The sequence below is a fragment of the Rhamphochromis sp. 'chilingali' genome (genome assembly GCF_963969265.1).
Source record: "Rhamphochromis sp. 'chilingali' genome assembly, chromosome: 2".
Classification (NCBI taxonomy): Eukaryota; Metazoa; Chordata; class Actinopteri; order Cichliformes; family Cichlidae; genus Rhamphochromis; species Rhamphochromis sp. 'chilingali'.
Window position 1 is genome coordinate 43,029,460 of NC_137930.1, and position 12,959 is coordinate 43,042,418.

The 12,959-nt window shown below is 40.9% G+C and overlaps 1 protein-coding gene across 1 annotated transcript in view; it reads right to left on the bottom strand.

The window, feature by feature from the left end:
* Positions 1 to 1,677: 1,677 nt before the first annotated feature.
* Positions 1,678 to 12,959, bottom strand: part of lrp5 (low density lipoprotein receptor-related protein 5) — a 53,513-nt gene continuing 42,231 nt past the window's right edge. Inside the window, exons 17-29 of the mRNA XM_080874365.1 lie at positions 12,263 to 12,411; positions 11,499 to 11,676; positions 10,895 to 11,091; positions 10,472 to 10,677; positions 8,771 to 8,961; positions 7,727 to 7,936; positions 7,513 to 7,638; positions 6,820 to 7,056; positions 5,374 to 5,484; positions 5,034 to 5,273; positions 4,802 to 4,944; positions 4,625 to 4,722; positions 1,678 to 4,349 (exon numbers count right to left, since the gene is read on the bottom strand). Coding sequence (XP_080730491.1) covers positions 4,028 to 4,349; positions 4,625 to 4,722; positions 4,802 to 4,944; positions 5,034 to 5,273; positions 5,374 to 5,484; positions 6,820 to 7,056; positions 7,513 to 7,638; positions 7,727 to 7,936; positions 8,771 to 8,961; positions 10,472 to 10,677; positions 10,895 to 11,091; positions 11,499 to 11,676; positions 12,263 to 12,411 — 2,408 coding nt within the window. The 3' untranslated portion in view covers positions 1,678 to 4,027. The remainder of the gene's footprint in view (positions 4,350 to 4,624; positions 4,723 to 4,801; positions 4,945 to 5,033; positions 5,274 to 5,373; positions 5,485 to 6,819; positions 7,057 to 7,512; positions 7,639 to 7,726; positions 7,937 to 8,770; positions 8,962 to 10,471; positions 10,678 to 10,894; positions 11,092 to 11,498; positions 11,677 to 12,262; positions 12,412 to 12,959) is intronic.

A 12,959-nucleotide genomic window follows, 5' to 3' on the forward strand; every position in this document is an offset into this window, starting at 1 on the left:
CTGGACTAACTTCACTGGACCAGTTTGCTGTTTCTCTCTTAGTATTTTTAAACTTTTACATGCATTCTCTTAGAGTCCTGTATTTACGGCTCCAAGACTTATTCCCAGCACAACACAGCACATTACCTGGGCTGTAACATTAGCAGACCCTCAAAAGTTTGGAATAAAAACTTTTTTCTTTTTTTTTTTAAATCTACAGCTTCTATAAACTATTACTGTCAGATGAATACAGGTTTTTATCATGAATATGGTATTTCAGATACCCTTCCGTTCTGGTAGAATATAACAAAGGATTTCCCCCTATTATTTTTTTCTTTCTTTTTTTTTTAAACACATCGTCACTGCAATGTCAAACACAAAGAAAGCTCAATAAACCAGGAATCCAGGATCAATCAGTGACGCCATTCCTGAGTTGCAGTTTCCAGAGGTTCCAGGTGTCGAGAGTGCCTACATGACTGAAACATGACCACTGCTCAAATCGGTTCATATGATGAAACATCACTGGCCCTAAGAATACTTAAAGAGAGATTTTTCATAGATTTTCCAGAGAGATAAAATGAGGAAGACTCTTGATGAAGCGGATATACTGGATCGCAGGTTGACCCAGGGCACTGCTCTGTGTCAGCGGTGGTCTTAAAATGTACTCCCAGTTTCTAGATGATACTTCCTTCAAGCAGTGGTACAGGAAGAAGCTCAGTCAACAGAAGTCAACATGATATACAGAACAAAGTTCCATCATATCTGCAGCCAACTACATTACACTACATTGCTCTCTCTCTCTCTCTCTCTCTCTCTCTATTTGCCTATTTGCACTACTCTGCCTGGTTTGCACTCAATGTCATTTACCCTTATATTGTATATTGTATAGCTTTCTTGTTATATGTAAAATTGTATTATTTAAATACGTTTAGATGGACAAATCAATGAGCAGAGATAAAAACATACACAGCTCCAAGGACCGAGTTCATTTACTATATCTACCAATAGGTGTCGCACTCGCCACACGAGGCCGAACAGCCTTATGAATACGTCTGGTCAGGTGCTACAATCGGAGGCTCGTTGGTCTAGGGGTATGATTCTCGCTTTGGGTGCGAGAGGTCCCGGGTTCAAATCCCGGACGAGCCCTCTTTTCTTTTTATTTGTACATTTCCTTGTTTCTTCAGAAAAGCAGTGACTGGAAGCAATTACTGCATGATTTTTCTTTTCTAACATCTACATGTTAGAGCAAGTTATACATTTCTTTCCATGATTTCTTTTAAAGCATTGTGACCGTATGTGATTTAGTGGTTGCCTTGTTATAGCTGAACTCCTCAGCAGCTCAGAGAGACACAGTGTTCTGGTTCCTCTGACTGTATCTACCTCCAAAGAGCTTTAAAGGATATGCAGAGGTAAAAAAGCCCACATGGGCTTTGCATTTGTTGTACTGTATGTAGTTTCTGTGTGCTTCTGTTTTGTATTTTCCATTAACCAAACCTTAGATGGTTTCCCCTCCCTGATTCTGGTTCTGCCACATTGCCTTCCTGTTGTACAGAAGATCTTGTTTCCCACCTTCTGCATCTGAATGCTGGGATGCTCTCCAAAACTGAAGGGTCTTCACCTCATATAAAGCAACTGCGACTGTTGTAAATTATATAAATAAAATTGAACTGAAGTGAACTGAATAACCTCAGACAAAACTTTCCTTAAAATAAAACCTTTATTATATAAAAATGCTTTTGATACAAAAAATGTCACAAGGGTAAATTACGCAAAGCATTCTTAGCAGAGACAACAAGTACAGGGTTTTACTGACACAGTGGTTTGAGGCAGGGCCTATAGCCCTCAACATAAATGTGTTGTGCTGCTAAAAAAGCACCCAACTTCAGCTACCTAAGCTGGAAATCTATTTTAGCTGTAATGTCACCTGACTGGAGATAATTTAATCAGGCAACAGGAACAAAGCTTACTCCAAGACCATGCAATTCCTGACCTTTACAAAGTGCTGCCAAACTGCACTTCCCTCTAACTCATCTAACACAGGTGAACTTCTTCCAGGCACAAAGGGGCAACAAAGGACACTTTCACCTTGATGACTGCTAAAAGAAGCACTTTTCTGACCCACTATCTGTCTTTGAACTTGAAAATGGTTAATTCTCGTGCCAATCTATAGTCTTTACGGTAACAGTGCCAAATATTCCTATAGGGAGTGAATAAAGTTGTGCCCCCTGGATCAACATGAAATATCGTTGGAGAAAATTCTTTCTTTGAAGCAGGACACAACCAAATTAAAACAGGTCATTCGTAAGTTTAAAATTGTTCATTCTTTTAGGAGCATGATCACCAGCTGTTACTACGACATCAATTTCTTGTATGTAACGAGCAAAGATTAATGGGTCAGCAAAGTCTCGAGATTTCATCCTCAATGGACTACTAATAGACAACTTCTTCAAAATCTCTCCAGTAGTTATTATCTTACAAAATGTGGCAAAGCTCAGAGGCCAGAAAGTTTGTCTAACCTGAGGCAACTGCTACCTTTGGTTTAATTTAATCCAATTTAATTACATTTTATTTATACAGTTCCATATTAAAGCAACAGTTGCCTCGAGGTGCTCGGGATTACTCAGAATGCTTCAAACTGTGTGTGTTAGACTCACAGCATCTAAACCATCCTTCAAGCTCAGGTTATGCAGTGATGAGTTCATTGTACGAAAACCCGCAAAAGACTTTGTGGGGAGATCAGGGAAGAGTCATCTGAAGCATGGAGGTTTTCAACCTTTTAACCTCCTTCCAAAAATAACTCCTTCAAACCAAACATTTCAACTGACACAGAGACATACATAATGATCTACATACAAAGTACAAAGAACAAACATGGCTATAAGAATAATTTGCTATTAACTGTAAAGTAGCTTCACGATCTACTGTCAGTATAAGAGTGGCAATTTTGGCCTTTCTGTGTAATGATAGTAACTGATATCGTATGTACACAATAGCAGCAAACATATTTTTGGTAAACAGGATGATGAGAATACAGAAAAAGTGATGGAAGAGGTTCTTAGTTACACCAAAAAGCATTAATTTCTCATAACTCAATCACTGACTTCATTACACATATTTACAATAGCTTTACATGTTGGCATTCGTCTGGTGTTTGCAGGCAGGCGGTGACTTTACTCAATGAAGAGACTGTTAGCAGTCGCTTTGTTGACTGGAGAAGGCTCTACTTCTTCACAAGGCACAGGGCTCAGCTATGGAGGATTGAAAGTTTGGAATGGAGGAACACAATGTGGGAAAAGAAGCAGACTTGACCTCTGTGATCATCCACTCTGTCACTTTTTAGTGTACATATTATAAATCAGTCATCAGATTTTTCCAATTCACCTAGCAAGCCTTCACATGCCTGTATGCTCCTGTATATTCATTCATCCTTCATTCACACACTCACTCACTCCACTGTCCTTTGTTTTCTGTCAAGCTGGGGATCACCCACTATGAATAAAGTATGAAAAACATTTCCATTATTTGTTGTTTGTTTTTTTTGTTTTGTTCATGTGATTTTTAACACTACAGTATATACAGTCCTGCTGACACAGATGCTGTGAGGAAGGACAAGACAGATCTGTGAAGATTGGGGGAGATGAGGTGGTGGTCTTTTGGATGCACTGGATCTGTGGTTTTCACACTCAATTGGTGAGGTCACTGCATGCTGAAGAGGAAGTAGCATGAGAAATCAGGATCCTTTTTGGACTGATGGAAACCCAAAACCGGCCCAGCACAGGAAGGTTTCTTCATTCCATGGAATGAAACTTAAAGAGGGAATGCCCTGAGGCATGGCAGGGACAGCCTTGAACCTTCAACCTGTTCCATGAGAGTGAATGTTCAAGCAGGGCATTTGGAAGATTAGACAATGGCCACCCTGAGAACTCCTGGATGACTGGAATGATAAAAGGACCAATAAGGCATATCAGCCTAATCAGCTGATATGAAGCTCTCGTAGCTAGCTGACTTCATCCCTTTCTTTCTCACAGGGGTCCCAGGCTGTTGAGGGTCATGAAGAGTCAGTGCAGGGAGAGGGAGGAGGGGGACATAGGTGGAAGTAGGAACGCTCTGTAGAAGGGGATGGAGGGCAGCTTTCCTCAGCTGACATGTACTGGGATCGGGGCGTGGGGGGTGGAGGGTATGGGTCAGAGTCTGAGTTGAGGTCCATGTAGTACTTGTGTTTGGTTTGGCTGCCATGGCCAGAGCCCTTCCAGCGACCCACTGACAGCCCCAGCCCAGCCGGCGGGTGGTGGGGAGTGTAGTCGCTGTCGCAAACATCGGTACTGCAGGGAGTGGTAGGTGGGACGGTGCCACGGACCGGGTTATAGGGTCTGAAGGAGAGATGACACAAACTTAGTTTTCATTGCAGTTTACATACAATTAATCTTTGTTTACATCATAATAACCGAAAAAAGTAAAAAAAAAAAAGATCGCAAAATCAACAGCAGGAGATGTGAACGTCTCCTGCTGAGGAGGAAGTCCAAAGCCCAGTAAAATAATTACAGTGTCATAAAGTTTGCAAGTGTCTGGTAAACACACACATGACAGACACTTGCATCTCTGGCATGTGTGTGCTTGGAGATAGGCAATGATAAGACTGTATGACCTATATGATCTGGTGGTAGATGGACTGTTGGAAGAGTAGAAGATCTCTGTGTTGTAGAGAGAGCGGTCAGTGGCTGGAGAGGGAGGAGGATTCAGGATCTACAAAACAGAACAAAAATCTGTAAGTAAACCGGAAAGTAAACCATAAACAGCCTGTGCACTGTGTGTGTGTGTGTACCTGAGGATAGAAGGCTCCCTTTGTAGATGAAGAGCTGCTGGATGAAGCTCCAGTCACATGATTTCTATCATAAAGAGGAGCTCCACTGCTGCTGCTGCCCATCAGACTGACAGAACTCATCATGGACTTCCCACAGGAGATACCTGCACACAATAGTTTACAGGTATTATTAACACCTGTGCTGATAAGTAGCAGTGTAACCATAGCACTGCTGCTGTGTGCTCCAGCTTACCTTGATAGGTACCATGCTGAGAACCGCTGGGAGTGATGAAGTTGAGAGGTACATGGGGTGTCCCGCTGATGTACTCATGAGGAAAAGTCCCACTGGGGCCTTTGTATCGTCGACACACCACACGCTGGCAGACAAAATAAGCTCCCCCGATGATGAAGACGAGCAGGATGATGGCAATAACTGGGCCGATAGTGTTGGGCCCAGTGCTAGGGATGCCACTGGAGGGAGGTGACACATGCTCTGAACATGGACAAGAAAAAAAGAATACAGTGTAAGACGGGAAGTTTACCAGAGAATATACAGCCATGTTTCTGCAGTTTGAATATCTCAGTGTTTTTACCGCAGGCGAGCTCATCTGATCCATCAGGACAGTCGGAGTAATTGTCACACTGTTGTTTCTTTGTGATACATTGATTGTCACCACAGCGGAACTGGTTGGGAGGGCAGATAGCTGGAGTAGAAGAGGAAACGTAGCAAGATGTTTCAATGGCATTTTTTGTTTAAAAAAACAATAAAACCAAAAGCTGTCGCATTTATGTACATTTTATACGCAACAGGAAGAAGAACGATGGAAAATTATATGCCAGTGATTGGAAATTTTCTTTGTTTAGACCGAGCATGGGGGGAACTGTTACTGAATGCAACACAAATATGAGGTGGACAAGATAGCAGAACACATACGTGGAACCTCTGCAAATATTTCTGTTGCAAACAGACAAATCCAGCAGTGGAGAATCAACAAAAGAAGGGTGACGTTTCAAAAAGTAGGTGGGTTGGTTTTGTGACTAAGGAGACCCAGGGAAGATGCTCTTTATATATTCTATGAATGATCAGATCGATGAAAATAAACACACTGAGAGCTCCAAGACAGACACGAACAGTGTCGCTGACTTATTGTTTTTATCTATGCAACTGAAATTTCAGCAGTTTAAAAAACCGCAGACATCTTTAAGCGGCAGTTGTGAGCCTGTATGAAAATGTGAAAAATGGCTGTTTGGTGCTGGCGCTACTCATTAGACCAAACACAACAATGCAAGACTACAAGGAGTCACTTTAGTAACTGGCTGTTTTTGTTGGTCAGGCTTCTGTGGCTGTAAATGCAATAGTCTTCTATTCTCCCTGTAGTTTAATTTAAACACAATCTGCATTAAGAGGAGCCAATAATGCTCCAAGCACGCACTTGGCAAGAATGGTAAGGAAAAACTCTTAACAGGAAGAAACCTCCAGCTCAACCAGGCTCACACATGGAGAGCCAACTGATGTGAACAGTTGGGGGTGAGGTTAAAGAGAAGACAGCAGAGGGAGGTAAGGTCACAAGATCCAGCCCTAACTATATACTCTATCAAAAAGGACGTTTTTATAAAACAGTTTTTGAAAAGCAGAAACTTTTTAGAAAGAAGTGCACTATTTGGTCAGTACAGTCCTATGGGTTCTTTAACATTATAACTATATACACTGATAGAGCTTTAGAGGACGTAGAGAGGATGATTTTTTAACCCCACGACAATTCTGGTCCTAATGAGGAAAAAATGACTTAGAAACTTCGTATAAAGAGTATTTATACATTTCATAACTGTAAGGGTTTATCTTACAATAGAAAGTGCTTCGAGGCAACTGCTGTTTTGATTTGGTGCTATGACTCATAGGTAAACTCAGGCTATTATTTGTTTAGTAGAAATATCAAGCATCCTAAAGAACACTGAAAGTAAAACCTAATTTATCAGTCACAAAACTTCCATGCATAATGCTGCAAACATCTGTGCCTGAGTTGAGCGTGTAAACCTACTTTCACAGTCCTGCTCATCAGAGTGATCAGCACAGTCCAATTCACCATTGCAGCGTCTTTGAGCATCAATGCAGCCTCCTTTGTCACATCGGAACTGGTATGTAGAACAGATGGGACAGTTGTCTTCATCACTGCCATCTTCACATTCTGGAAAGCCGTCGCAACGCCAGGCCATTGGAATGCAATCAATCTCCCCTGTGGAGCAGGTGAATTGCTCTGTTGAGCAGGTAGGCGGCTCTGAGAAAAAACAGAGAAGACAACATATAAGGAAGAGAATGAAGCAGAGAGACAAGTCACAATTATCTGTGGAAGGGAGAAGCACTGAACTTTAGATTAGACCCTTCAGACTAAGAGGGACAAAACCTAAACAACAGGAGTGAACATGCATGCAAATGTATATACAGTGTATGTACAGTGTGTCATTAGACATTTAAACATTCCTATAAATAACCTCTGTCACTGTTAGAGTAATTACAACCAGCATTGCTTCCTCTCTGCTGCCTGTATTAATCTGTTGTGCAACAGTATAACTAAAACACAAAGAGTTATTGAATTGGAGTTGTAGAAGAAAAAGCCTTGAATGTCCTTGTACTTCTGAAACTCAATCAGATATGCAGGTCGGACATGTCTGCTTCTCTGAATTCTCCACCCAGAAATGAAAAGGCACCTGAGTGCTGTTACTGTGTTGCTCACCTCCACAGTGCAGCAGGTCCTGCAGCAACACCAGGTGCATGGGACAGGAGCAGCGAGGTGTTCCATCACCTTTAGCAATGCAGATGTGAGAACAGCCCCCATTGTCACGAGAACATGGGTGGGACGCTGTAGAAAGAAAAACAGCCATTGATACAAAGGCCAAACCATAAAGCCACACTAATATAGCTAATAGTTCTGTGGGAAAGATCAGTACCAAACTCCTGTGGGTCGATCTCTTCCACAGCGTGGATGGAGGTAAGGTATGATATCCGTCCCTGTATGCGTGTGCGCCCATCTCCAGTAAGTTTGTCCACCCTTTCAATCATCTGCTGCTGACGGTCAATCCAGTACAGATGGTCACCCAGCACTGTCAGCCCCATAGGCTGGAGAATGTTTGAGTCCTGTAGGACAATGCGATTTGCTCCTGGGATAGATGCAATGATATAATAAGAACAAGAAAATAGTTTTTCCTGGTGATGATAATTGAGAGTTTGTAAAATCCAACAACCCTACGTTGTTTTTTCCTCACTTCTCTAAATAAAAATATTGATTAACGACAACTCATTGCCACCAAACTAAATGTGTCAGTGTCTCTGGTGGACAACCTCAGGGATGGGAACAGTAAGCTTGGAGTAATAACCACTTATGTGATATATTTGAGCAATGTAAATGAAGCCTATGCATAAGTTCAATAAGGAACATCTGTAATCATTCATCTGCCTGCTTTCCTGGGTGTTCATCTGCTTTTCTGTTGTAAACACAACTACTGCATTCCCACGCCGTCAATCACAATACTGACAACATTACTCTACTCGCCCGCCTTGTGTGAGCCAATGGCGCATGGTTTAAATCTGTGCTCTCCCTCATTCTCCCTTTCTGACTTTTCGTGCATCCCCATCTGCACCTCAGACACCTCAGCCAGCGCACTATCCAAGCCTCAGTCTTCATCTTCACCACCACCAGCGTCTACACTCCAAGGGGCCCTGTCCTAAATCTGATCATCACTGGGATTTTGTTTTGCCATGATGGGTCATCTGGGTCTAATTGCCAAATACATGAATTTCTCTATCTCAATAAATCTTGTTCACTACTTCCAAATGATCTCTCCTTGTTTCATATTTGTTCATATTTCTATTTTATTTTCAATATTTACTGTGAGGCAATATTTGAGTCATATTCTGGCACTGTTCTTTGTTTTATCCAAATGTGTATGAAAACATTTCTTTCATATAAATTACTTCTTTTTATGGTGACTCACCTGTCAGGTCACTGCTCTCAATGCGTTTAAGGTCAGCATCAACCCAGAATAGTTTTCCCAGCTTATTGTCGAGTGCCAGAGCTACTGGTCTGATGAGACCAGTGGTGAACAAAGACTCCCTCTCTGTCCCATCCAAACTGGCACCTTCAATCTTAGCTGAGCGCTCCTGCACTGTGGTGAAATACATGTACCTGTAGAAGTGGACATGTGTCAGCAGGGTACAACTCAAGTTTATTAATAAAGCACCTTTGACGGACCTGAAGTCTCAAAGCACTATATAGCAAAATAAAAAAAAAATAGGGATAATCACAATAAATTGTAATAAAAATAGTTAATACTGATATAAAAACAACGTTAAACAGAATAAAATAGAATAAAAGAAAACTGATCATTTAAAACAGTTAAAATGAATTTAAGCAGTGTACAGAGGAAGCTAAATAAACTTGGAGTTGGAAACTCGTCCAACTTCCAAAGTGCTAAAGACTGAAAGGCTCTATTCCCTCACTCTTCATTGTCATACGAGGAAAAGCCAATTGATTCTGAGCTTGCAACTGAAGACTGCGAGCAGCATTGTGTTGGAAGGAAATGTAAGAGTGGACTTAGTAAAAAGTGGCAGAATTCTGCCCATGGCATTTTGTATAGCCAGGAGGTGAGAAAGAGGTGATTTATCTAAGCTGGTAAACAGAACCGCGGAGTTACAAATGCAAGAGCAATTTTCTCCTGTTCAACCAAAAAACTACAGCTCTCAATTTAGAAAATCTCCTTAATTGGAAAAGGAGTATGCAACAAATGTCACATGCAAGTCAAAGCCCAAAGAGGAACCAAATATTATATTACATTATATAACCAAAATTATGACTGGTGGACTTTCCTTGGCTGATTTGTGAATGTAGTTCGGGAAGAACAATAATCATGGTCTCCTGGTCTTTTAAAAACGAGACTGAAAATGCCCCAAATCAGCAATTTGCATGATAAAACTCTGAATTGACTTTACAGAACTTTTTCTTAAAATTTGCTTATAAACAGCATGTTTGAAATAGCCTGCCAACAGAAATGGCATGAAAATGAGCATTTTTGAGTCACCATTTTCCTCTGTAACTGATGATTAAATGGAGAGAGGTGTACTGTCTATAATGGAAATGGTCCTAGCGTGGAAGCCTGTAGGACTCCATAATTAACGTGTGTGTTAAGAGGACTCTCATCTCTCAGGACTTTCATTCATTGTATTATGAAGCACTTTGTGATTTTCATCTGTGAAAAGCGCTACATAAATACATTTTACTTACTTACTTACTTACTCCATTTACATGGTGGAGTCTATTACATAGATATGATTAAAACCACTGAAGGACCGTTGACACCCACAGCATGCTCTACTCACTGTAATAAATTATTATGGTCAACAGCACTGAACGCTGCCCTGAGATTTATAGCAGGACAAGCACAGGTGTACTGTGATGAGCTCTGAAACCTGACGGAAGCTCTTCAAATAAACTCTTTCTCTACAGATGATTAGTTAGCTCCTTTACAACCACTCTTTCAATCATTTATGAGATAAAAACAATATTGGAGATTAGCTTATAATTAGTTAAGATAACTGTCAAGTGATGGCTTTTAAGTAATGGTTTAACCTCTGCCAGCTAGAACCATCAATCTTTCCAACTGAGCTTAGTAGAGTCACTGTCACAAAAATGAGCTTACCCTTTCTCAGCATTGACCACAATGGCCCTTGGCTTGTCTGTGTCATCCTTGATGACCACGCCCACAGTGTGACCATCCATCCTCTTGACGTTGATGGTGTTGGTTGTCTCACAGGTCCAGTAGATGTTCCGACTATAGGCATCCAGGCTCAGGTCATGAAGCTGGTTGTCCACTGGTTGAGCAGTGCTGCTCACTATCATTGACGACTGAAAACAAACACAGTAAGGTCATAAGGTCAACATTTGACCTGTTCTGACATTCACTTTGAGTCACATGAAGCATGAAAATAATATAATAAAAAGGTCTTAATCATGATTCTATTCTAATTTCTAAGTCAATGTTTATTTATCCTTTTTTCCACAAAAACAGCCAATGGTGTCAAATGCTGTGAGTATGTGTTTTAAGAGGGTGATGTGGATGTACCATGGCCCCATCATCTCTGGCTCTGCGTATATTCTGTCGCCCATCGAGCCAGTAAACCAGTCGTTCCACCGGGTCATAGCTGACAGCTCGAACATTTCTCATTACATGGATAGGAAGGATGATGTCGGGACTCTGCTCTCCTAAAACCATTCTGCTGATACTAGCCTTTTGACTGAAGAGCAGGAAACTTGAAGGAGCTGCAGACAGAGAAACAACAGAGAGGGGTGTGGGATTAACAGGGTGAACAAATGTAGAGAAAGGGTGTGCCTGGTGAAAAGACTCCATGTTCTCTCTGGCAAAAGAAAGCCAAAGTTTTCTCACACTCACGCACACACACACACACTAGAGGAGCTACACTCATGGGAAACAACTAAAGTATGTTGGCTTTCACAGTCTTTCTGTTGGCTGTTGAGAAAGAAGCGGCCGAGGTTTATCGTTTTACTTTCAGTCATTTCTGTTCCATTTGTCCTAACTGTAGACGCATAGTCGTATAACACCAGCAACTATTTTAATGATCATATTTTTCATTGACACTCTGTTCAAGCCACTAGCCTGCACTCTCTCTTACTTGTGTATATGTGTGATTCCCATCAGCTGTACTTACAGCTACAGTTTCGTCCATCTGGGTTCAAGGTGTAGTGGGAGGCACACCGGCACTGGGCACCAGCAGGAGTGGCCAGGCAGAGGTGGGCACAGTTGCCGTTGTTGTGTGTGCACTCATTAGTGCCATCCTGGCGAGAAGAGTGGAAGACCAGGATGTCTAGCATCAGCTCAAGCTGGCCCTGAGGAAACAGTGTGTTAAAGCTCAGCAGTTTCAGATGGAATATGAAAGGACCAACAACAAGTTAGCAGTGCCAAAAAACAAATACACTAGTTAAATGCACCACAGTAAAAATGAGATTACATTTCCTTATTAGGAATACAAAAAAATGTTATGGTCTTAAAATGAGCCGTGTCCAAGTATATGCAGGTCATTTGGAAAACAAAACAAAACAACTGAGCACAAATTAGCAATCCAGTTGTTAAACATATGATTGAAACTTGGTATAATGTGGGAAAATATTTAAAAGAAATAGAAAGTATCTAGTGAGAAGATTTTAAAGTACAACCATGGAATAGAACAGAATAGAATATAATAGAACAGCTCTAAACATGAGGTTATTTGAGAAGGCTTGTGGATGTGGAAAGTGGACTGGCTTAGTTTGATGTAAACTGTGGCTTTGAATAAATGGGTCAGAGTGTTGTTTAGTTTCTTTTCATTCCAGTTGTTTGGTTCTTGTCTGTTTGTGTTGTCTTGGTTATATAATAAATTGTTATATTAATGTAAAAAATGAACACATTGTTTAGATAATTAAAGTGGTTTCATACCTGCAGCACCACAGTACGGTTGTATCCGCTGCGTTTGTCTGCACGTTCAATGCTACGCAGGTTAAAATCAGTCCAATAGATAAAATCGCGGTACTGTGTGAGACCAAAGGGATGAGGGAGGTCATCTACTATGATCTCTCTCTGAAGGCCTGCAGAAGATATTGAATTGGGACAACACAGGAAAACTCATAAAAGCCCTAAAATCAATACTTTTTTCTTTTTGCTGTAAGAATTTCTTGTGTAAATTTACCAAGCAGCCTTATGGATTAGACAGGAAAAAACTAACAGACTATAAGACAAATTCTTTAGTTTGCAATGTGCCTAAGGGAATTACATACATATAATTGTATGTATGTATCTGTATATTGGTATTACACTCTCCACTGGCCCTGAAGATGAAGTGAAACTTTCTGTGCATATACAAAAGCATTTTACTCTGTGCAATATCCCACAAAGTCTGTAGCAGCCACTGGAATTCAGTGGCTGCCAACCAAAAAAAATTGTCTAGAAAAAGCTAGTGATTAATCTTTTGCTTTTAAAATTACTAACACATAAACAATTGTAAAGTTGTGTCCAGCAGGCTCTAAAAATACAATTCTGAATATGAGGAGGAAAACAAATTGATGAGTTGACCCATTCAACAAGTATTGGAAAATATGGTCATTTTCTTAATTCCTGGTCACTCCACAGTTCTGCC